This window comes from Sus scrofa, chromosome 5 (assembly GCF_054392235.1).
Source record: "Sus scrofa isolate SSC_HxYL_T2T_F1_AM1 chromosome 5, Sscrofa_HxYL_maternal_Yorkshire_Landrace_v2.0, whole genome shotgun sequence".
Taxonomy (NCBI): Eukaryota; Metazoa; Chordata; class Mammalia; order Artiodactyla; family Suidae; genus Sus; species Sus scrofa.
In genome coordinates this window covers 14566634-14589948 of record NC_139387.1, presented here as the reverse complement: position 1 = coordinate 14589948, position 23315 = coordinate 14566634, and the positions used below count along the sequence as shown (strand labels likewise).

General features: G+C 41.1%; 3 protein-coding genes across 12 annotated transcripts in view; 1 reads left to right on the top strand and 2 right to left on the bottom strand.

Moving 5' to 3' along the window:
- BPIFC (BPI fold containing family C) overlaps nucleotides 1-1498 on the bottom strand; it is a 53565-nt gene extending 52067 nt beyond the window's left edge. Inside the window, exon 1 of one of the 2 annotated variants that reach the window (XM_005655521.4) lies at nucleotides 189-1498. The gene's annotated coding sequence lies outside the window, so the exon portion shown is untranslated. The remainder of the gene's footprint in view (nucleotides 1-188) is intronic. The other variant, XM_084955493.1, reaches the window with a different exon arrangement.
- Nucleotides 1033-21610, top strand: FBXO7 (F-box protein 7). Of its 8 annotated transcripts, none has more exons than XM_085024485.1 (9): nucleotides 1033-1441; nucleotides 5096-5238; nucleotides 11379-11606; nucleotides 13156-13297; nucleotides 15569-15652; nucleotides 17517-17612; nucleotides 19402-19578; nucleotides 19903-19940; nucleotides 20926-21610. In XM_085024485.1, the coding sequence occupies exons 2-9, from the start codon at nucleotides 5236-5238 to the stop codon at nucleotides 21313-21315; spliced, it is 1158 nt and encodes a 385-aa protein (XP_084880611.1). In that variant the 5' UTR covers nucleotides 1033-1441; nucleotides 5096-5235; the 3' UTR covers nucleotides 21316-21610.
- The window catches only part of SYN3 (synapsin III), a 483026-nt gene continuing 477310 nt past the window's right edge, over nucleotides 17600-23315 (bottom strand). For both annotated transcript variants that reach the window (XR_014803099.1, XR_014803100.1), the window contains exons 15-16: nucleotides 19738-19782; nucleotides 17600-17645 (exon numbers count right to left, since the gene is read on the bottom strand). The gene's annotated coding sequence lies outside the window, so the exon portion shown is untranslated. The remainder of the gene's footprint in view (nucleotides 17646-19737; nucleotides 19783-23315) is intronic.

The following is a 23315-nucleotide window of genomic DNA, read 5'->3' as shown; positions in this document are numbered from 1 at the left end:
TCTTCTCAGCACCTAGGATAATATCTGGCACAAAGCAGGTGATCAATACATATTTATTCAATGAAGGTCAGAATGTGGACAAGCACTGCCACCTATTGGGAGAAACTTTATTCAACTCTTATAACGATTTGGAAAATGGCTATCATACAAGGATAAAACCTGATAACTCTCTTCCTTATCTAACTTACCTTCACCATCATTATTGCCAGATCCTCTGTGGTAGCCACATTCCCAGATGGCCCTTAATTATCCTTGTTTACTGGTACTCATGTCTTTGGGCTGATTCTTCCACAGCGAAGGCTTGGTTTGTGATCAACAGAATATGACTGAAGTAATGGTATGTGATTTCTGAGACTAGATCCTAAAAGACATCGTGGCATTTACCTTGGTCCCTCTGGGAAGCCAGAGGCTAAGCCATTGGGACACTCAGATGGTCCCACAGGGAGGTGCATGCAGTGAAAAACTGAGGCCTCCTGCCAACAATCATGTGATTGAGATGCTCCAGTCCGAGTCGAGACTTGAGATAACTGCAGCCTTGACATGTATCTTGACTGCAATCTCCTGAGAGATTCAGAACCATACGGCCACCCGTACCCAAATGCCTTGACCTATAGATCCCGTGTGACAATAAGCGTTTGTTGTCTTAAGGTGGTAAGCTTTGGTTGACTGTTATGCACCGCCAGATTACCAATATACTCTGACACCGATCTCTGACTACGAACTGTTTCAATTTTGCTGTATCGGGGGAAACTACTACAGTCTGGGCTCAGGCTAAGGTTTCTGAGTAGAAGGTGCCAGAGTCAGGCGCCATGGAGGAACTGGGGTAAGAACCAGGCACACCTGGGCCTTGCAGAGTGGCTAGTAGTCGCGCCTGTAACATCCCCCTCTGCGTTAACTTTCTCCAGGTCCGACTGAAAAGTGGCGCTCCAGCCACCAGCGCAAAAGCCGCGATACTCGAGCCCGGTGGCAGCCTCGGCGCCTGCGCAGTGCGCTCTTCGCCTCTCAGGGGGCGCCGTTGCGCGCCGAGTCATCGATCGCGAGTCCCAGAGTGGCTTGGCTGCGCGTAGGCCTCCAGCTGCCCGCTAGCAGGGTGGGCTCCAGGGGGCGCCCTTGGGGGGCGGAGCGCTCATGTTCCCAACACAGGCCGGCAGGACGTCCGTCGCGGCAGGGCCTTCTCTCCGTTAAACCTCAGCAGCCCCATAGCGCCGGTGGTCGCCACTCTAGGGCCGCCGCCACTTGAGGCGGGAGCTGCCCGGCCCCGCCGTAGTCATCGTCGTCGCCGCCTCGGGGTCTGGCCCCTGAGTCCTCCTGGCGCCGCCATGAAGCTGCGGGTCCGGCTTCAGAAGCGGACCTGGCCGCTGGAGATGCCAGAAGCGGAGCCGACCCTGGGGCAGCTGCGCGCGCACCTGAGTCAGGCCCTGCTGCCCACCTGTGGGTACAGGTACGCGCCGCGGAGAGGCGGGGGTGCGCGGCAGGTCGGGGAGGAGCGCGGGGCGGTGCGGGTACGCCCCGGGCCGTCACGTGAGGCCGGGCGGGGAACGGGATGTTGCCGGGCCCGCGACCCTGCGACTGTGACGCGCGCCGACCGGAGGACCATCCGGCGCTCGGGCTGCAGCTCGCGGGGTCCCAGCTCCGGAGGTCATGGCTCGGCGTCCCGGGGGCCCCGATCCCCTCCAGGGTGAGCCTTCGCTTCTGTTTTTGCAGCAAACGTACACAGGGATAGGCTAGGACGACACATTCTCACGCCCTTTGAAATAGTTGGAAATTATGGATTTGGCTTGGGTTAAACCTTTCCAGCGATTTAAGTTCACATTTCCAGCTGTCGGAATATTTCAGTTTAAAAGTTTGGAAAGTACTAGAACAAGCAAGAAACCTTCCCTCTGTCCGAGGCCACCTGTGACTTTTACCGCTGCGGTGAGGCTGCAGTAGCTTTAAGACTCGGTTAAGTGTGTGTGTACCCGGCCCCGCAGTGAGCACTTTGACTTCTCTTTGCGAAGTTTTACAAAGTGCAGTGTATCTGTTTAAATAACATTATTTTCCTAGACAAGATATGTTTATTTTTTCCTCGCTGAAAACGAAGTAATTTACATTGTTACCCTTATGATGATCCTGGAGACCTTGCAGTTAGCGGGCAGTGACATTGAGAAATAATGGATCAAATTCTGTTATTTATGAGGCTGCAAATAGGGTTGCTTTGTTTCCGAAAGCGTATTCTGGGGACCATACCCTGGGAGTAGAGGGCCAAAAGTAGGGGTGGTTCTTTTCAAATACTGAGTTAGCGAATTTGGAATTTGAGTGTGCTGAGAAAAAATACAAAAGATGTTCTCTGGGGCCTTTTAGATGAATTCTTCAAAAGAAAACCTTTCTGTTAAATAAGTGGCTCCTTTCATAAGATTTTTGTAAATTTACTTTTTTTTTTTTTAAGGAATTCAGTAAAATGAGGCCTTATTATAAACTTTTCACCCTTTCATTTTTCAAGTTAAGACAATATTATGTTCAAAGTCAGATTAAACAAATACAGAAAATGAGGGATTGACATCATTCCTTTTAAGCATTATATTAATTGACATGCCAGTTGTTTTTTGCTTGGTGTTAAACCTAAGAGTTTTGCATGTAGGCGTCATCACCCCATCATAAATTGTCAAAACCAACTTCTCTTTTTAAAGTATTCTCATGTATACGTATATATATTTTATTATTATTATTATTATTTTTAATTAGTTGGAACAATCTGGAAAGGATGTGAAACTCAGTATGATGCTTTGTTTACCCAAGAGCCCAAGTTAGTTTCTCTTTCAGGTCTGTTTTTACAGTTGAGGCTGCTTAACTGCAAGGAATGTAAGCTTCAGCTTGTGAAAGTAAATTCATTCTTCTGAAAGTATGTTCATTTTATAATAAATGGGCAGTTTAAAAGTGTGTCCTTATAACGTTATTACTTTCATTAAAGTGTCCTTGCTGAGCAAGTGGATCTGGGATTGCCATAAAAAAATTCTTAAAGGCCTGGAGTTTCTAGGATGGCATTTTCTGTGGAAGTTAACTTTTTTCTCCCACAGTTTCAGAAAAACAGGTCCATTTTTAAACTGTTCTGGAAAACCATATGTTACTTAGAAATAGCTCTTTTTTTCTAAAAACGAGGGAAGGTTGACATTTTATTAAGTAGACAATTCTTTACCTTTTTTACAAATAGATATTTGAACGAACATCGTACTGGATACCATTTTAAAAAAGAACCTTTTGCTGTGACAAGTGATCCATAAACACATAGTTCATTTGAGATATTTTTCTTTCTTTTTTTTGCTAAAAATGGGATGATGTTTTTCTGGGTAGTTGGCAGATTTTCAGTGTTTATCAAAACATTTGGAAACAGAGGCAAAGCTACTTATTTTCTCATAAGCAGTAGTAGTTTCTAAAACTGCAGTAATTTCTCTACCAAAGACACTTTAATTGGTAAGAAAAAATGTATTTACATGGAAAACAAAAACATAAATGAATTATTGGGAGCGCTTTTGAAAATGTAGTATTATAAGAATGAATAAACAGAACATGATTTTCCAAGGACTTCACCCTTTGTTAACCTGATGAATTCAGCATTGGTGTGTGTGAATATCTTATAAAATGATCTATAATGGTTTGTTAATTATTTCTCACCACCATGTGATGAAATGATGGTTAGTCTCTCAAATTCAGATAATCTGTACTGCAGAAAGGAGGGAGCTCATTGCTTCAGACTAGTTTGAGCTTTTAGCTTGTTCAGCCCTGGGTTTTTGGATTTGTTTTGTCTTCCATATAAAAGACATCATAATTGGTTCTCAGTGAGAAGGATGAGCTTATCAGTAGAAGGAGTGAATTGTATACTCAGTCATCTCTATGCTCTCATCTGACTTTTTGTGGTGATGAATATTCATTTAACATAGGACTGGTATTTTGGAATCAGCATAAGCTGATGGTCCTGGAAGGATACTGACTAGGGTAGCTCTGATTTCAGCCTCATCTTGATCTTTCCATCTAATGCTTAATGTTACAGCTATTCCACAAATACTTCTATCTGCCAAGTGCTGGAGATACAGCTTTGAACTAGACAGACAAGGTACCTGATCTCATGAAACTTAAATTCTAGTGGTAATGGTAGGGAAGAGAGATGATAAGCAAGTAAGTGTATTTTCAAATAGTGATGATAGAATAAAAATAAAGCACAAGAGTGGAATAGAGTGATGGAGGCTGGGTGGATGGCATTTCTGAAGAGGTGGCAGTTGGGTTGAGACCTGAATGATGAGCAGGAGTCAGTCATTTGAAGAACTGGAAGAGCAAATACAGAGGCCCAAAGGTTGCCCTGAGGTTGATCTGTTTTTGCAGAATGGATAGAAAGCTCATGTGAACAGAACGACGTGTAAGAGGATGGGTGAGGAGGGGAAGTGGGTCAGATGTTGCTTTGGAGACCACGTTAAGAATTCTATTCCAAGGTCACACAGAAGCCACTGGAGGATTCTCAGCAGAGGAATGATGTGATATAATTTATATTTTAAAAAGAATGTGTTTCACTGTATCTCAATTGCTGTCAATCTTAAGATGTACATTCTGACGTCACAATCAATGAAAAAATGCTATCCACAAAGCTGTGACATGTCATTGATTTTAAAGAAGCATCCCCATTTCAAAGATGACAGTATAAAAAAGTGTATCTTAAAACTGACGAAAACATGGATTTAATGGTAGAGAATTACTGATCCTATCCCCCAGGCTAGAATCTATAACCTAGGCATTTGGTGATAGGAACAAATGACTTTGATAGTTTTTCCAAGCTTTGGCATTCTTCTCATTTTTGTTTTGTTTTCATTAGTTCTGCTGGGGTCGTCGTACCGTGTACCTTATATATGTTCCAAATGTACTACTGAGGGTCATAGTAACAGGTAGCTCTTACCATCCTTATCCATCTTTCTTGGCAGTTCTGATGCCCGGTTTGCAATTACATTGAACAACAAGGATGCCCTCACTGGAGATGAAGAGACCTTGGCTTCATATGGGATTGTTTCTGGGGACTTGATATGTTTGATTCTTGAAGATGCCATTCCAGCACCTAACTTACCTTCATCCACAGATTCAGAGCATTCCTCACTCCAGAATAATGATCAACCCTCTTTGGCCGCCAGCTTCAGTCCATCCGGCATACAGGATGAACAACTGAGTGATTCATTCCAAGGACAGGCAGCCCAATCTGATGTCTGGAATGATGACAGCATGGTGGGTATTAATATTAAGACAAGAAATAGAGTAGTCGATGAATCATACTGATAGCTCAATTGAATTCTGTACCAGTCAGAATAATTATCATCAGTAGACTGCAGATTATATTTATAGAAAAGTAATTTATTTGTTTTATGCTCAATAATCATTTCTTAATGGCCAAAAAAAAAAAAAAATCCATTGTATGGAGTATGATCTATCAATTAAACATTCTACCCAATCCTAGATAATTTAGGAAATTTATTTTTATTTTAATTATTTTTATTGAAGTATAGTTGGTTTATAATATTAGTTTCAGGTGCACAATGTAACAATTCATTTTTTAAATAGATTATACTCCATTTAGAGTTATTACCAAATAATGGCTATATTTTCCTGTGCTGTACAATATATCCTTGTGGTTTATTTTGTATATAGTTGTTTGTATCTCAACCCCATACCCCTAAAGTGCCCCTCTTCCCACTAGTAACTGCTTGTCTGTTGCCTTTATCTGTGTGAGTCTGTTTCTGTCTTGTCATATAGATCATTTGGTTTTTTTTTTTTAGATTCCGCATGTAAGTGATAACAGAGTTTTTGTTCCTCTCTCAGACTTATTTCTTTTTTTTTTTTTGTCTTTTGTTGTTGTTGTTATTGTTGTTGTTGCTATTTCTTGGGCCGCTCCCGCGGCATATGGAGATTCCCAGGCTAGGGGTTGAATCGGAGCTGTAGCCACCGGCCTACGCCAGAGCCACAGCAACGCTGGATCCGAGCCGCGTCTGCAACCTACACCACAGCTCACGGCAACGCCGGATCGTTAACCCACTGAGCAAGGGCAGGGACCGAACCCGCAACCTCATGGTTCCTAGTCGGATTCCTTAACCACTGCGCCACGACGGGAACTCCAGACTTATTTCACTAAGCATAATATCCTCTAGGTCCATCTGTGTTGTTGCAAATGGCAGAAATTCATCTTTTTTATGGCTAAGTAATATATCAGAGTGTGTATGTATGGGTGTGTGTATTTAAAAATTATTAAGTTTTAAGAATTGTCACCTCAGAATCTAGATGCCTGTGTAAATTTGAAAATATGTGCACTGATGTTCTTATCTTCCCAAACCAGCTCCCTTCTCTGTCAGTGGTACTCCTGTTATCGTGGGCTTCAAACCTTGGGGTGATTTCTGATTCCTGAGATCCAGCCCCTAAACAAGCCCTTTCCATTCCAGGTTTCTAATGTGTGTTCTTCAGTCTGCTTTCTGGGTTCATCTTCTTAGTGCGCATTTTTGATTCTATTGTTTCCCTGCTCTTAGGTAACTCTGTGTCACAAATATGCCTGTGCTCCTGATTTTTGAACTGAAAAAGACCAGCGATCTCCCGTTCAACCCTCTCATGTTACAGAGGAGGAAAATGTTGTGTATCCCCCAGACCTAGTTTTTAGGCTTTCTGAATAGTTGCCTTGCAACCTTTCAGGGGCTGGTTCTGTTCTTGCCTCCAGTAAACTGTATCTCCAGTTAGACCAACCTCTCGCTCCTCATTTTCCTGCTAGCAGCCAGCACGTGGACTTGAACCTGCTCACACCCGCACATGCACACACAGCCTGGTGCTTCGCTCTCTGCTTTCGCTGTCCACCCAGCCTGGAGCCTACTCCCTTTCCCCCCACCTGCCTTCCTGTCCACATGTCTGCCCATCTTCCAAGGCTCTGCCAACTGCAGCCCAAGTGTTTTCAGTTTTTTTGTATTGATCATCTTTATTGCTTTGTAAACATCTCATTATTTGTTACCCTGCCGTTTGATTTCTTGTTTGGCACAAATGATCACTTTATTAATATTTTAATACCAATACATATGCCATCTTATAATTGTTTAACTTTGTTTTTCAGGCCTTAAATATAGGTATTCATTGTCCTGTCATGTCATTAAGTATAGACAGATATTAAAAATGCTTTTTAACTGATCGGTAAGTTATGAGAATCATCTATGTCTAGATTTTTAGTAATAGCATCCAGAGAAATTAAGTGTTAAAAAAGTTTTTATAAAGATCAGAAATTTCCCCAGAAATTATGATGTATCTCTGAGCTTCTGTCTCGTAGAAATAGTCTAGGGAATGAATGAGTATATTTAGCCAGACAGTTAAATTACATTTCTGAATCTTTTTTGCTGAGAGACTCATTCAGAGACTCTGGCAGAAGGACCCACTCCCCTTCACTTCTGTGCACTGTTAAAATCATCCATTAAGATGGAACTTTTCATGGTGTTTATGAGTTACTTTACTAGTTTCTTTTTGCAAAATTTCGAGACATTAGTGTTGCCTCAAGTTAGTAATTTCAGTTCTAAAAGCAGGTTGTTTTGTATTCTAAGACTCGTATAGGATGACCGTAAAAATCTTAGGGTGGAAACTGAGCTTGAAATCTCATAAATAATGCTTTAAGTACTTAAAATAGTATGCTCTCCTTGCTAATTAATGTAGAATGGAGCATTGGAAAAGAAAAATAGATGGGTAATGCCTGAGATAATAGGAAAATTTTGCTTTTGTCATTAAGTATAAATTGGTTTTCTTATTTCATCCGGGAATTCATCTAGTACCTGTTGAGTCTCTTTTTCCAGTTTTATTCCTTTTTCTTTTTTTAAGACTTGTATTTTTCCTAGTTTAGTTGGTTCGCAATGTTCTGTCCATTTCTGCTGTACGGCAAAGTGACTCTCCGAGTCTTTACTGAGGAACAGGGAGAGCATGGTGTCAGACGCTAATATTAGCTCGAAGTTGCATTCCAGTCCCTTGTCCCCTCTTTGGTGAATGACACACACCAAATGATCTGTTTAGAGGTGGGGCGAAACACTTTTTTCTCACTTCCACATGCATGAAGAATATGGTAAGTATTTATATCGTATCAGGATGGCTCAGACACGTCAGTGCTTCTCACAGAGTAGGAGTGAGGTTTGATAAGCGCACCAGAGGAGACTGATATCTTCCTCCCCTGTCATTATCAGTCTAGAGTAACCTTTTAAAATATTTTCCCCACATATATTCCCTCCCACATGACTGTCAGTAATGGAGTAAGTGACCAAATTTAGGCTTAAAAAGCAAAGAGCATATGTACAGGTATACGTTCTTCTTTTTTTTTTGCTTTTTTTAGGGCCGCATATGCATGTGCAGCATATGGAAGCTCTCAGGCTAGGGGTCTAACTGGAGTTGCTGCTGCGAGCCTACACCACAGCCACAGCAATGCCAGATCTGAGCTGGGTCTGTGACCACACCACAGCTCATGGCAATACCGGATCCTTAACCCTCTGAGCAAGTTCAGGGATCGAACCTGCATCCTCATGGATACTAGTCGGGTTTGTTAGCATTGAGCCACAACGGGAGGGAACTCCCCAGTATACCTCCCTTTACTGCACTAAGTTTTATTATGCTTTGTAGATATTGTTTTTTTTTTTTAACAAATGGAAGCTTTCTGGCAGCAAATCTGTTGGTGCCATTTTTCCAGCAGCATTTGCTCACTTCTGTCTCTGTGTCACATTTTGGTAATTCTCAAAATAGTTCATACTTTTTTTTGTTATTATTATGCTTGTTATGATGACCTGTAATCAGAGATCTTTGATGTTACTCTTGCGAAAAGGTTACAACTTGCTCAAGGCTCACATGATGCTTAGCATTTTTTAGCAATAAAGTATGTTTTAAATTAAGGTATGTCCACTGTTTAAATATGATGCTATTGCACACTTAATAACTACAGTATAGTGTAAATATAACTACTGTATGCACCTGGAAACCAAAAAATTTATGTGACCTGCTTTATTGCCGCAGTATTTGCTTTATTGCTGTGGTCTGGAACCCAGTTTACAGTATCTCCAAGGTATGCTTGTAATTAATAATTTAAAATAGGTGTTAACAGAAAAGAAACTCAGGGACTTGGACAACAGACTTGTGGTTGCTAAGGGGGCGGGGGAAGGAGTGGGTTGGACTGGGAATCTGGGGTTAATAGACACAAACTATTGCCTTCGGAATGGATAAGCAATGAGATCCTGTTGTATAGCCCTGGGAACTATATCTAGTCACTTAGGATGGAGCATGATGGAGGATAATGTGAGAAAAAGAATGTATGTGTGTGTGACTGGGTCTCTTTGCTCTACAGTAGAAAATTGACAGAACACTGTAAACCAGCTATAATGGAAAAAATTAAGATCATTTAAAATAGATGTTAAGTGGTTTTAATAAGTAGTTTCTCCTTTGCTCAGAAATATGATGGAGCCTCATTTTTAGGTAGTGTGGGTTGTCACTGGCTTCTAGGTTTTAACAAGTGAATCGGGATCTTTTCCATAAGTCACCTGAGCTTAGATCCTCAGGGATTTTGGGAGAATAGCCTTTTGCTCCTTTACATTCTTCCACTGTTTCACTCATATTATGTAATTTTAATTTCCTCTGCTCCTTTTCTAATGGAAATATGAATTTTAAAAGAAGAAACATGTGCTTTGCATTAGGAGTTGAGCACATACCTCGGAAACAGTCTTTCTGAGCAAAATTAGCATAGGTAACTCAGTCTTACTGAAGCAGTATATTATGTCTAAAAACCCTGAACCGTGAGTCTGGAGATCTTGGTTCATTTCAAATTTTTATTAACTGGTTACCTTGATTATGTTATTTAATCCAAATAAAAATTACGGCATATGTAAAAAGGCGACATCTGTCTTGTGCCTGTTTTACGGAATTTTTGTGTGGTGCAAATTAGAAAACACTGAAGAAAATTGTAAGATATTATCTTTTAGCATTTATTCAACAAGCATTTATTGAGTACCTACTGTGCCAGGTACTGTGCTGGTGTTAAAAAAATGGGTGACATGTCGTCTGTCTAATAAGCTTGTGGTCAAGGTGAGGTATTGGTGTGTAATCAGAAAGTTGGAACGCAGTGTGATAAAGTGCAATAATCAAGGCCTGTGCAAGGCAGAGAGGGGCTCTGTATTACCTGAAGAGGTGGGGATGGGGGGAAGGGAGTGCAGAACGTGAATTTGATACAGAGTTAGGGATCCGGTGAAGAAGGGCTTTGTATGCTAAGGAGTTTAGGAGTTTGGCCTTTATTTTGTAGCACTGCATTTCTCAGCGTGTCCTCTATGAAAAGCTTGTCTCCTAAGATTATAAGTAAGTGTTATGGGGATGCTAAGTGTACAGGAAGGAAGATAGTGTTTCTTGGTTAAATGTTATGCACACTTTCTATTTTTACTGGACTTCTCAGAGCTTCATAATACCAACATGTATTTTGTGAATATACAGGGTGAGGTTAGGTGGCTGTGACACGTAGCATTTTCCAAACTTGTTTGATCATAGACCTCTGTTTTCCTAAGATCACTCGGGGTCACATTGCCCCAAGGCAGTGCTGTCTGCACTGGGGAAATACTGGCAAGCTTAGGCTGAGCCATAGGATGTAATTGGATTCTCAATGGTTGAAAACCCCTGGCAGCTGTGGGGGAAATGTATTGGAAGACAAGAAAGTGGAGTTAAGGGATACTTAAGAAGCTACTGCTGGAGGCTAGGAGAGAAAGTCTGAAATGCACTGGAGTAGGAAGGGGCAAATTGCAGGGATATTTAGGAGGTAGATTCCGAGGAGTTTTGAAGACTGATCAGAGGCGGGTGGGGTTTAGCAAGGTCATCGAGGAGGGAGTCTAGGATGATTTCCAGGTTTTTAGCCTGGTTTTCTGGTTACCAGGCAGAATTAATGGAGATGAGTTCAGGACGGAGGAGCAGATTCCTGGCTCATTTGTTTAGGGGGCTCGCTTGAAATGTGTACCATTTCAGAACCCACTGCCATGCTTTGGCTCTGAACACTAATCTCACTTTACTTAGGATACAAAATATTGGAGTTCCCGTCATGACTCAGCAGTTAACGAATCCAACTAGGAACCAGGAGGACGAGGGTTCGATCCCTGGCCTTGCTCAGTGGGTTAAGGATCTGGCGTTGCCAGGAGCTGTGGTGTAGATCGCAGATGTGGCTCAGATCCCGTGCTTCTGTGGCTGTGGGGTAGGCCGGCAGGTCTAGCTCTGATTCGACCCCTAGCCTGGGAACCTCCATATACCGCCTGCGGGTGTGGCCCTAAAAAAGACTATATATATATATGTGGAAAAAAAAATGAAAGTCTATTTAATGAATTCATTGTTTTTGTTATCCTTTTCAGTCAGGGCCTAGTCAAAATTCTGAAGCCGAGCCGGATCAAGATGTTGTGGATATGGAAGAGGGCACAGGTTTCTATCCCTCAGAACCAATGCTCTGCAGCGAATCGGTGGAAGGGCAAGTGCCGCATTCATTAGAGACCCTGTACCAGTCAGCTGACTGTTCCAGCCCCAGCGATGCTCTGATAGTGTCGATACATCTGCTCATGTTGGAGTCGGGTTACATGCCTCAGGTAAGACTATAAGCAGAAAACAAGCATCCTGTTAGGGTTTAGGTTTCCTATTAGCAAAGGGGTGGTGTTCTAGATTTCTCTATTAAATGTGTCTGGGTATTAATGTAAAGTGCCACACAAAACGATGGGCATTCAGTAGGCAGTCAGTAAATGCGCCCTTCCCTCTTTTCCTTCTTTTTTCCTCTTTCATTTCCTCGTCAGCTTTTAATTAGTATTATAGAATTGATGACAATTATGATTTAAAAAACCCCAAAAGATGATATGTAATCATATGTAGATAAAATATGGTCAGTGCATGTGGATTGGGCAGGACTAGATAGGTGCTGACTGGGTTATTTTTCGTTAGTGGCTCTATGAATTGCCAGTAACGGAACAGGATTCAGTTAGGAAGAGGGATGTTTTTCTTTTCCTGGAGTTGCTTATAGTCATTCATTCATTCCTTATGCATTTGGTAAGTATCTACCAATGTCAGGTGCAGTGCTTTGTTTCTGCTGTCAGGTTGCTTACAGTCTAAGAGCAGGAAAGACAAGTATACAAACCATTTTACTGTATTGGCTAAATTGTAGCAGAAACATCTACGTATATAGGATGCCAGAGATTCACAGAGGAGGGTGGAGCCTGGGATACCGTGTGAGCACATTCCACCTAATAGCTGTGCTGCTGGCCTGTGGGCTTGGTGATCAGTAGCAGGGACATGGACTAACTCACTGACCATTGAACATGCACTCCATGCCGTGCCCTGAGCCAGGAAGCAGAACATAAAGATATCAGGACAGTGCTTGTCCTCAAGGAATCCCCAAGTGGGAGACAGAAACAAATAAAAAGCAAACAACATTGTATTATAACTAACAGTAGAAGTATCTAACAATAGAAGTATGATTGGAATGTTAGAGGGTGAAAAAGAGTGGGAATGATAGAAACCAGGCTTTGTTTTGAAAAAGGCTTCACAAAGGGAATGGTATTTGTGCTGGGGTCTTGAGTGATGATCTCTCTGGCTTTGCTAGGCAGACAAGCAAGACTTTGTCAGGAGGAATCAGTCTATCTCGATGTTATTTTATGTTATGTCATATTATGCTTTATGTTATTTTTTTCTAGGGCTGCACCTGAGGCTTATGGAGGTTCCCAGGCTAGGGGTCAAATTGGAGCTGCAGCTGCCGGCATACACCACAGCCACAGCAACGTTGGATACAAGCTGCGTCTGCGACCTACACCACAGCACATGGCAACACTGGATCCTTAACCCACGAGCAAAGCCAGGGATCAAACCCAAGTCCTCATAGATACCAGTCGGGTTTGTTAACCGCTGAGCCACGACGGGAACTCCTCTGATGTTACTTTATCTATTTGAACAAGAATTTTGATGGTGGATAATGTAATATTTTTTCTCTCAAGGTATTATTAGTAGAAGTATTAAGGTTTGATAGATTTTTGATTAAAGGGACTGTATGGAATGCTTGTTTGTCGACGAGTTAGGGGCCTCTTGGATTTTTAATCTTTTCAGCAGTACTATGTTCTTCATTATTTGTTTCCCTTTCATGTCATTCCCCAGGGGACTGAAGCCAGAGCCGTGTCCATGCCCGAGAACTGGAGGTCAGGGGGCGTGTATAAGCTGCAGTACACGCATCCTCTCTGTGAGGGCGGCTCTGCTGCTCTCACCTGTGTGCCTTTGGGAAACCTCATCGTCATAAACGGTAATCGGATGCCTCGTCCTGGTCGTTAGTTTATGAATCCTCACGTGTTTCTCTCCAAACATTTTATAGCCACTTTGGGAATTGGCTGTCGTGATAGGAGGCTTCCTCAGCTTTGCTTAATCCTGAGACCACTGATAACATGGGCCTGAAAGGCTAAAGAATATGGGCTGATGGTTATGCCAGCAGTCCTCACTCTTGGGGCAGCGATACGTTTTTGCTGTCTTAACTTTGCAATTTTTTGCTCCAGGAGGGAGTTGTGATAACAGGAGTGAGATGAGTCTAGTACCTATGAACTCTCTGAAGAATGCTTTTTCTTTATGCCTGTGGATGGCTTTTTTATTTTTGTTTTTCTAAGCAAGGTCTTGAACTGAGAGATAGTGAGAGGTGAGACTGAGCCGGGGTCACTTTTTATCCAGTTTGGATCTCTGAGTGCATAGAAGTACCGCTGAGGGTTTTGAGGCCTCAGTATGTGTGTGTTTTATCCCCTGACCTCCCCTCGCCACCCACCAAGGTCACTCTGAATAGAATTTCTTTTTCTGGTTCTCTCTCACACTAGGAAATTTTGCTGGATAGCAATACATTCCATTTTTGTGTTTCATTTTAGCTCAGATGCCTCCCAGAGACCTATACCAGCTCCCAAGGGTCTGCAGAATAATTTCATAATCACACATCCTGGAGATCCATTTTAGTGACTCAACTCTTTTGTTGTATTTTGACTTTTGAGGTTTACCCTTTAGAGAGTATGGTATGATAGGAATGACTGCATTTTTATTTTTCATTACCTCTCATCTTTTGTACAGCAGGGACAGTTGCTTCGCTGTGCCTCAGCTCAGTGGTTTTCAACATGTTCTGCAGGTACTAGCTTCTGCTGAGATGGAAGCAAGGAGGAGGCTTAGCCAAGCCCCTGTCATTTCTTAAACTTGGAGCAGTAACATGTCTGTCTGTCTTGTTTAGTGAGGTCCCTTGTAAAATCTTGTTTAAAAAATGTTTTTTTCTGCCAAAGTTTATTTGAAAGCCACTGACTTCCATTGATTTGATCTTTGAAATGTAGTTCTAAGGTCCCCTTTTATATAAATTCTTCTATTTCTTTTTAATCACTAGATTCTTTGAAAAAAAATTTTTTTTTGGCTGCCCCAGTGGCACGTGAAAGTTTCCCGGCCAGGGGTGGAGCCTGCACCATAGCTGTAACCAGAGCCACAGCAGTGACAACGCTGGATCCCTAAACCCACTGAGCCATGAAGGAGCTCTGACATGTTACTGAAAAATCTCAGATTTTCAGCTCTAACATCTTTGGTGGTATTCCACATTTGTTAGGACATGACATCTTGATGGCACAACGATCTTCGAAGTCTCTTCAGCAACTCGTCACCGTTAGCAGACGGGACGTTTAGTTGGGCAGTCTTTTCCCCAGAGGCTCAGCAGGATCTAATCATGCTGCTCATCACTTACCACTTGCAGGGTTGCAGTTATCAGTTAGTGAATGTGATTTCTGCCTGTGTTTCATAAAAACATTTTAACAACACATGTCTATTAACCTGTATTTACTAGTTTTAAGATGCTTAACATAGAGAAGACCTGCTAAATGTCTTGGTTTCTGATTTTTGTTCTTTCACTAATTCTTGGCAACTCAGCTCCTTGTGGACTTGCATGGCAGACAGCCATTCCAGAACCATTCCAGGCGTGGTTCTTTGAAAAGGAGCAGTGTGTCCTGAAATCTTTGCTTCACCTGAGACATCCTGCTCGGTGCACACGTGCACCAGCCCGTCACTGGCTCTTTCCTGGAATGATACGAAGTGCGCCTTTGTATATAGGATTAAAAAATGAACTCTCTGGTGATATCAAGAATATTGGTCCTCTGGGTCTAGAGAGGGATGCTACTGTGAAAACCAGCAGGATTCCTTTAATAAACAGGGGAAGACTCATTGCCAAGGAAGGGTTAAATAAAAAATAGATGGAGTTTTTAGTGACCGCGTTAGACATAATGACTGAATTGTGTTTAACTGTCTCCTGTTACCCTTGCTGCATATGTTCAGTTACTAATAAGGTGCTGTTGGTGATACTTGGTGATACCGTAGTGGTGTTTTTGAGTGATTTTACTTAATGTGACGTAGGTTTGCACTTTGCCGTGAGGGAAGGAAATAAGCATAGAGAAGTGCTTTTGGGTCATGTGTCCTTCGTATACCGGGGCAAGGACATGCGGGTCCATACTAAAAAGTGAAGGCAATTAATGAACTGACAAAACTTTCCCATCTTTCTTTTGCTTATTTACAGCTACCCTAAAACTCAACAGTGAGATTAGAAGTGTGAAAAGACTGCAGCTGCTGCCAGAATCTTTTATTTGCAAAGAGGAATCAGGTAGTATAACCATGACTTAACTTTTGGAATGAAGCTTTGAGAGGCTCACTTGAAAAAACAAAACAAAACAAAACAAAATAGGGCAGTAGTGTTCCAAAGACCCAAAATTTCTGAATGAGATTAAAGCAGATTCAAAACAGTGTTGCCAAGTTTTAGTTTCTTTCCCTTTTTTCTTAGGGTCTTGGATGCTGAAGTATATTTATACTTCCATATGGAATGATACTAATATTTAATACAGCACACACCCCTGATGTTTCATAATTTCAGAATTAATCTTTGAGGATATTCTAGCATTGTATTTAACCAGTACGAAGAAGATCTGTGTTTTGTGGAAACCGTATAATGCAACTTCATTATTGGAGATTATTAAAGGAAAAATTGCGCCCACAATGTTTGCTTACTTTATATAAATTTGGTTGCTATTTGATGCAGACAGAAACTTTGCCAAAATTTTGCATTCTAGGCATGGTTATGCCTACATTGGAGAAAGTGAATAGATGCAAAGAAGTCAGGCTTGCTTTTTTGAGTTAATACTGAGGTGTGAGAGTTGAAGGAGAAGAGATGGGGTGGAGAGGAATGAACATCTCTTAAGTACTTGTCTTCTGCTGGATATATGCCATTACTGATGTATTTTCCACTCTATCCTCACAGAAAACTTAGGCAGGTTTTACAGTCCAGATGGGGAGTTGCATGACGGCGTGGGGGGCTGGCTTTAAGGAAGGCTGCCTAGATCTAGATCGTTGCTTTGAAGGTCCAGAGACTTATTTTTGTTAGTTCCGGGGGAGATAAGGCCCTGAGAGACTTACATAAACTAAAACTGATAGGAAAAGGAGACATCGGAATACATATTTATAATGGTCTCTGAACATTTAATGTCCTACTACCAGTGTTTCTTAACTGTTTTTTCAATTACCAAGCCCATAAGGAGACTTCATGCATATTTTTCCTCCCAAATGATTCTCACCCATGAAATGTTCATTCCGTAGAGGAACTGTATATTTATTTGTTACTGTGGTCCTTTGGAGGGTTGGAAACCAGTGTAATAGCTGGGATTTTTGCCCTATTGGGAGTAGTACTATTTCTGTTGAGAAAACATGGACTGATAAATCCATGAAGATGGTCTTACCAGTAAGACCAGAAGAGCCTGAAATTCCTTGCTACAATGCCATATATTTATTTCTATAGTGGGGGGGGGGACCTGGCTGTGGGGAGTAGAAGTACTCTACATACTATAGCAATAGAGGTTATTCTCATTTTGTAGATCAGGAAAAAGGTCTAGAGGAGATTAAGTTACTTCAAGGTCAAAGAGCTAGTAAATGGTAGAATTTAGGATTGGAGTAGATTTGACTCCTGAGCCTGTGTTTTAAAATCAGCTTTTATAGGAATGTAGCTCAGATTATCTGGTTGCTATTAAATAAGGTAAAAGGAAGTGAAAAAGGAGGAAGAAAGTTAATACTGTTAGATTACAAGTTTATATTAAATATTTTCAATGTGTACTTTTTATGTTGGGTAAGAATGTGTTGCTTATTTGACAAGTCATTTTAATCAGCTTTTACTGTCTTACAGTGTAGTATCTGGTATGTATTGGGTACTGTTATTTATCCTTTTGTTTATGAGTTCCTCTTTACTTTTATAATAGGTCCATGAAGGAAAAATTTTTGTTTAAAGATGATTCAGTGTTCAGAGTCACCCACTGCCTACTTCTTCTTCTGCTAGAGACTTTAGTTCATTTATGTTGATATAGGAATTATTTATGCAGACTGACTTACCGCTTTGATTTGGTTTGGCAGAAGTAGAGGACATCGTTTCAGGTTTTTCCACTTGATTTTGTGTTTTGATTTTTCATTTTAAGAAAATGTTTTAGGGGAAAATGTAGCCAAGATATACAAAGATCTTCAGAAGCTCTCTCGCCTCTTCAAAGACCAGCTGGTGTATCCTCTTCTAGCCTTTACCCGACAAGGTGAGTGGTGATAAATCATCACAGGTTGAATGGCTGGAAAGAACAGTAAGTTCACGTGTATTTAAGGATGACATGTGACTCTTCCCTCTTTTTGCCTCCTAGTGAAATTCTGCTCTTTTAAGACTAAGCTTAAATGTTAATTCCTTAATTGCTATTCACTTCCTCTTTTTAGCTCCACTGCATTTTGTACCTATCTTTATTGTCGCCCTTTTCCCAGTGTATCATAATTGTTGATATTTCTTTCCACCTAAGGTTATGAATACCTTGATAGTAGGGAATATCTTATTCACCCTTGTATTCTCATGGCCTGGCACAGGGTCTCACCCAAAATAGGTGTTCAATAAATACATAAATAAATAATGATAGCCTGTAAATTGGGTCTACTTTTTATAAAAAACTATTTATTGGACTCTATGCTAGGTACTTTGGATATTTCACATGCATTCTTATTTAATGCTCATCGATTTGAAGTAGATTTTCTTCTCATTTTATAGATGATGAAACTGTAATTCAATAAGGTTTATAATTCATTCAAAGACCTTGCATTAGCTTTCTCTTATTCATGTTGTAGTAAAAATACATTAAAATCTCAGTGGCTTAAAGCACACATTTACTTCTCAGTCATGTACCTGTTGTGTGGGGGTAGCTTTAGCTGAAGGAGCAGTGAGTACTTATCTAGCCCTTGCTCTTCTTGGGACAGAGAAAAGGGGACCAGTGGCCTAACCACGTGTTGATTCTTAAAACTTTTGTTCAGAAAGATATGCCACTTCCACTTATATTTCATTGGAAAAAGCAAGTCAGGATGGCCCAACATGGCAGTAGTGGGAAGGGCAAGTGCAGTTATAGGGTAGGAAGTGATAGGGTGGAGTCATAATCTACCACAGTCTTTTAGCTGGTAAATAAGGTCTGGTTTATATGGATAGATGTGTGGCCTTTATCTGCTATCTGTATGTAGAAAAATAATGTCTTAGGTCTCAAGGTGCATGGTGCCAAACTATTATCACCATAGTTTTCTTCTTTTTTGGTGGTGAGGGAAAAGAATAGTGTGAATTAAAAAACCCCTATTGGAGAAGAATATTCCATATATTCAGAGGAGTCAATAATAAACAAATTTTATTTGACTATGGAATATATTATTCTTTTCCTTTCTTGGTTTGCTTCTGAATTTATCTACCTCCACCCTCCCACCTCCCCTGGCCTTTATTTTTCCAGCCTGCTAGACATCAGATAATAGTAATTTAACTATTATTATGCTTATTATGTGCCAAACATTATTCTAAGCACTCTCTATGCATTTATACATTTAATTTTCAACTCAGTGAAGTAGGTAATATTATGAACCCATTTTATAGATAAGAAAATTGAATTAGAGTTTAAATAACTTGTCCAAGGCACACAGCTGATGAGTGGTAGCATTAGGAACCAGATATAGAAGCCAGTGAATTATCCATTTTCTGTAGTTGAAAAGAGAATTTTTTGTTGCATTGATGACTGCTTGAAACAAGAGAGGCCATTGGCTAGTATTTAGAAATCGTCATAGTTATTTATTTGATCTATATTAAAAATAACTTGTCTCTCTACTAAAACATAAAGGAAACAAGGATCTTGGCGTTAGTACTAGTAATATAGTCAACCTGGGGATAAGAGTTTGTTATAGATGACATATGCTTGGATAATTGACTACCACTTAGTTTATCATCTCTCTAGAAAGTTGGCACAGTTGGTTGACTATGTGGGAAAAACTGGACGTTCTTCACTTGGTGATATCTATTCTTTATTTTCCTTTTAGCACTGAACCTGCCAGATGTGTTTGGGTTGGTGGTCCTCCCATTGGAGCTGAAACTACGGATCTTCCGCCTTTTGGATGTTCGTTCTGTGCTGTCTTTGTCTGCAGTTTGTCGCGACCTCTATATTGCTTCAAATGACCAACTTCTGTGGAGGTGTTTATATCTACGGGATTTTCGAGGTGATTGCCACGATGACATGTTAACAAGAAAAGGATTCTTTCTTACTGAGGTCTTAGTTACTCAGCTTGCAGAAGTTTTAAGTTGTAGGCTTTTTTTTTTTAAGAGTAGGAAATATCATAACATAGCATTATTATAAAGAGATTCTGAGCTTCACATACCTTTTTCTATGTCCTGAAAACTCTCCCCATTCATTTCTGTGTTCTCTGCAATATAAACAGCCCATTAGACCAAGTTAGACTGTTTCTGAATAGAGTAGAAAATAGGCTTGATGCTGGAAGAATGAAGCATTTTTAAATCTTTATTTTTTTGTTCTTACTTTGTAGATGGTACTGTCAGAGGTCGAGACACAGATTGGAAAGAAGTAGGTATTTTTAAATATCAAGACTAATGTTAATAGCACAGAAACAACTAGTGAATGAAAACATTAAGGGCATACTTTCCGCTTTTATAATGATGTAATATAATCTGTTTTAATTAAATGTATTGCTAATTTTCAGGAAATGAAAATGTTTTCAGCTTTTATCTTAGATTCAGTCCTTATTTCTTGTAATTACACAGCAAAAAAAAAATCTTAACACTGATTATTTTCACCTTAATATAAAATAGTCTCCCTTCTTCCTCTTTTGCAAAAATACTGAGTTGTTTTTATGCTGGAGGAGTCTTCAGCTGTTCAGCTAGTTTGAATGGTACATTATGGAAGAGAATAAGTTACATTGTTTTATTTGCAGATGCCTACCATAAAAGACATTGATAGGAAGAGAAACTTGGGGTGAAGGACTCCCGAGAGTAAAATTCAATGAAAGTCCTCAAATGTACAGAATACATAGTAGGAATACATTCCATCCTCTAAAATAGTCATCTTTTTTTTTGTTACTTAAATAGAGGTCTATTAGGGACATAATTTAGCTGAGACAGTAAACTTAAGTGCTGACCACCCCACTCACCTGCCAGTACCTTAACTTTTTCTATTTTGTGGCATGATATTTTCAACAGATGTTTAAATTTTCCGCTTTGAGAAAAGGCTAACTTAATTGCCTGTGGGTGTGAGAGTTCTGGATTGCAGTCTTGAGAGTGCATGTCACTCAGCCCTCCTTGGGGTATATTGTTACTCCAGACTGGCACTGCTGCTCAGTTGCAGTGCGGTTAAAGAATAGAGTTCATTTGGCATTGTGTGCACAACTGCTCCCTTGTTCATGCAGACAGAAACCAGTAAAAGGTCTCTCTGGACACTGGTTTCTTTGCCTTGAGCATGTGGGAAAAGGAAAGGATAGCTCTATATGAAAGTTCTATAAAGGAGCTCTTGAGAGACATCCTGCTCACCCTGTCTTGTGCTTGTTTTTCTACAGCTGTACAAGAAGAGGCACAAACAAAGAAAAGAAGCTCAGAGAGGGCGGCATGTGATGTTCCTGCCGTCGTCACCCCACCCCATTCCATTCTACCCCAACCCCTTGCACCCCAGGCCTTTTCCTCCCAGTTCTCTCCTTCCTCCAGGAATTATTGGTGGTGAATACGATGAGAGAATAACCCTTCCCTATGTTGGGGACCCAATCAATTCACTCATCCCGGGGCCTGGAGAGACACCCAGCCAGTTCCCTCCACTCCGACCACGTTTTGATCCAATCGGCCCTCTTCCAGGACCTAATCCCATCTTGCCAGGGCGAGGTGGCCCCAATGACAGATTCCCCTTAAGGCCCAGCAGGGGTCGGCCCACTGACAGCCGGCTACCTTTCATGTGACTGATTTTAAGTTCACTCTGGAGCTTAGTTGGTTTTGTTTTTTAAAAAACTATAGATGTCATCTTGTTGGGGTGCTACCTCTAGTGTTTTCTGGTTGTGGTGGTGAGAAATGCCCTCACAGAGCCTTTTGGTAGATACATTTAAAGCTCCAGGGCTGGTGCGGCCCCAAGGTTACTGCATGACGGGGTTGGCCTTGGGAGTAGTGGGTTACTGACCTCCCCTCTCAGTTACCCTCCAGAATGAAAGTTGGTCACTGATAATGTTCTACAAGAGAATAAAAAAAATTAAGTGTAAATTACCCGGCAGTCTTGACTGTTATTATAGAAAGATAAGCGATAAGTATTCAGAACAGCTTTACAACATGACCTGGACATTTCAAAGGATCCGAGAATCTGTTCACCGTCGTCAGATTGTTGCAGCTTATTTTTATTTCTACTGGCACCCTTTCTTCACATTTGCAGAAGGCTGATTCATAAAGGAACAAAAGCTGAGCTGGTTGGCTTGAACTGGACCTGGGGTGAGTGCTCTAGACACCCACCAGCTCAGTCCACCCCACCCTCCCTGCTCTGCAGCCGTTCCTCAGGCTCCATGCTGATGCCTATGGGCTCTGAAGCAGCGCTGCGTGACCACCACTGGGTCGTTGGGGACTCTTGTTTCTGGCTTCTTCTGGAGTTCTGGTTTCTTTTTCCTTGTGTTTTGAATACTTGATGCCTAATTTGTAATCTAAGTAGATGACATACTTTAACAACAAAGTCGCACTGCTTTGAGTGCCGCTCAGGTACTTGTTCTGTAAAGAAAGCCTTTTATTTGAAGAACATTTGCTTTTAAGACTTAAAATACACAGAATTCAAGTTTTATTTTTTCTACAACAAGAAAGAGCCCAAACACAAATGTCTTAGCCTACAAACAACTATAGAAACATGCTACAGTGACAAATTAAAGTCTGAATCACAACACAGGAATAAAATCCTAATGTTTACAGAAAATATTTAGGAATATTGCCAATGTCTTCCTGCTTTTTTAAAAAACCTATTTTGCATATAAGGAAATGGCTTGGGATGTTATGTGCTGCAAGGATATTTTAGAGTCCTACATACACATGGGTTTTGCTACACATGTATTTTTTTTTTTTTTTTTCTGTCACAGTGAAGAAAATTCAATCAATGAAACAATTTTCCAGAGGCCTTGTCATCTTTAGTAGCTTAAGGTATAGGTAAAGGTTTGGGGCTGTTGACATTTTTTTTTCCCATGGTATTTTAGCATATCTGAGCTATAGGACACCAGAGGCCGTATGGCTTTAATTGTGTCTGGGTTGAAGGAATCACCCTGAAACTTTGATGGGCTCCAAACATCCTGGTTCTCCAGTACACGTCTTTGTGGCCTTGCGATTTAGGTTGCACTGTGTGGGGGAGAGTGTGCAGTGGGAATGGAAGGGCATAGTGATGAGCAGAAGCACCATGTTTTGTAAAACAGTTCTCAATGCAGTCGTGTCGCAGGGTCCTTGAGAGGTTTGTGAGGCATGCTGATGTCCTGCAGGACTCACCTTGGACTTACTGGCCTACGTGACAGATCTCTCCATATATTAGCCGTGTGTCACACACCTAAAATTGGCCGTCCTCTCACAATAGTTTATTCTGAGTTCGTAAAACCACCGTCAAAACCTTTCTTCTTGACTAGCTTAATTTATAGTTAGGAGCTTGTCAAATCTACATTCTTCTCGTTCAACGGAGACGGCTGAGCTTTATGTGCTGCTGGTGTGCAATGAGAATGAAGTCAATTCAGTGTGAGTCAGTTCAATGCGAGGCTTTCTGACATCACCGTTGTGAAGGAAGACAGGTGAGAGGGAGTTGCGGCTCCACATCGCTGGCCTGTAGTCTTAAAGACCTTCTCTGTTGCCTTGTTTTCCCTCTTAGTTATTTTTATTAACAGAAGCTTGCCTCCCCCCGCCCCTCCCCCATAAATGAAAACTATGGTTTGGCATGGCTGGAAATCAAATCATG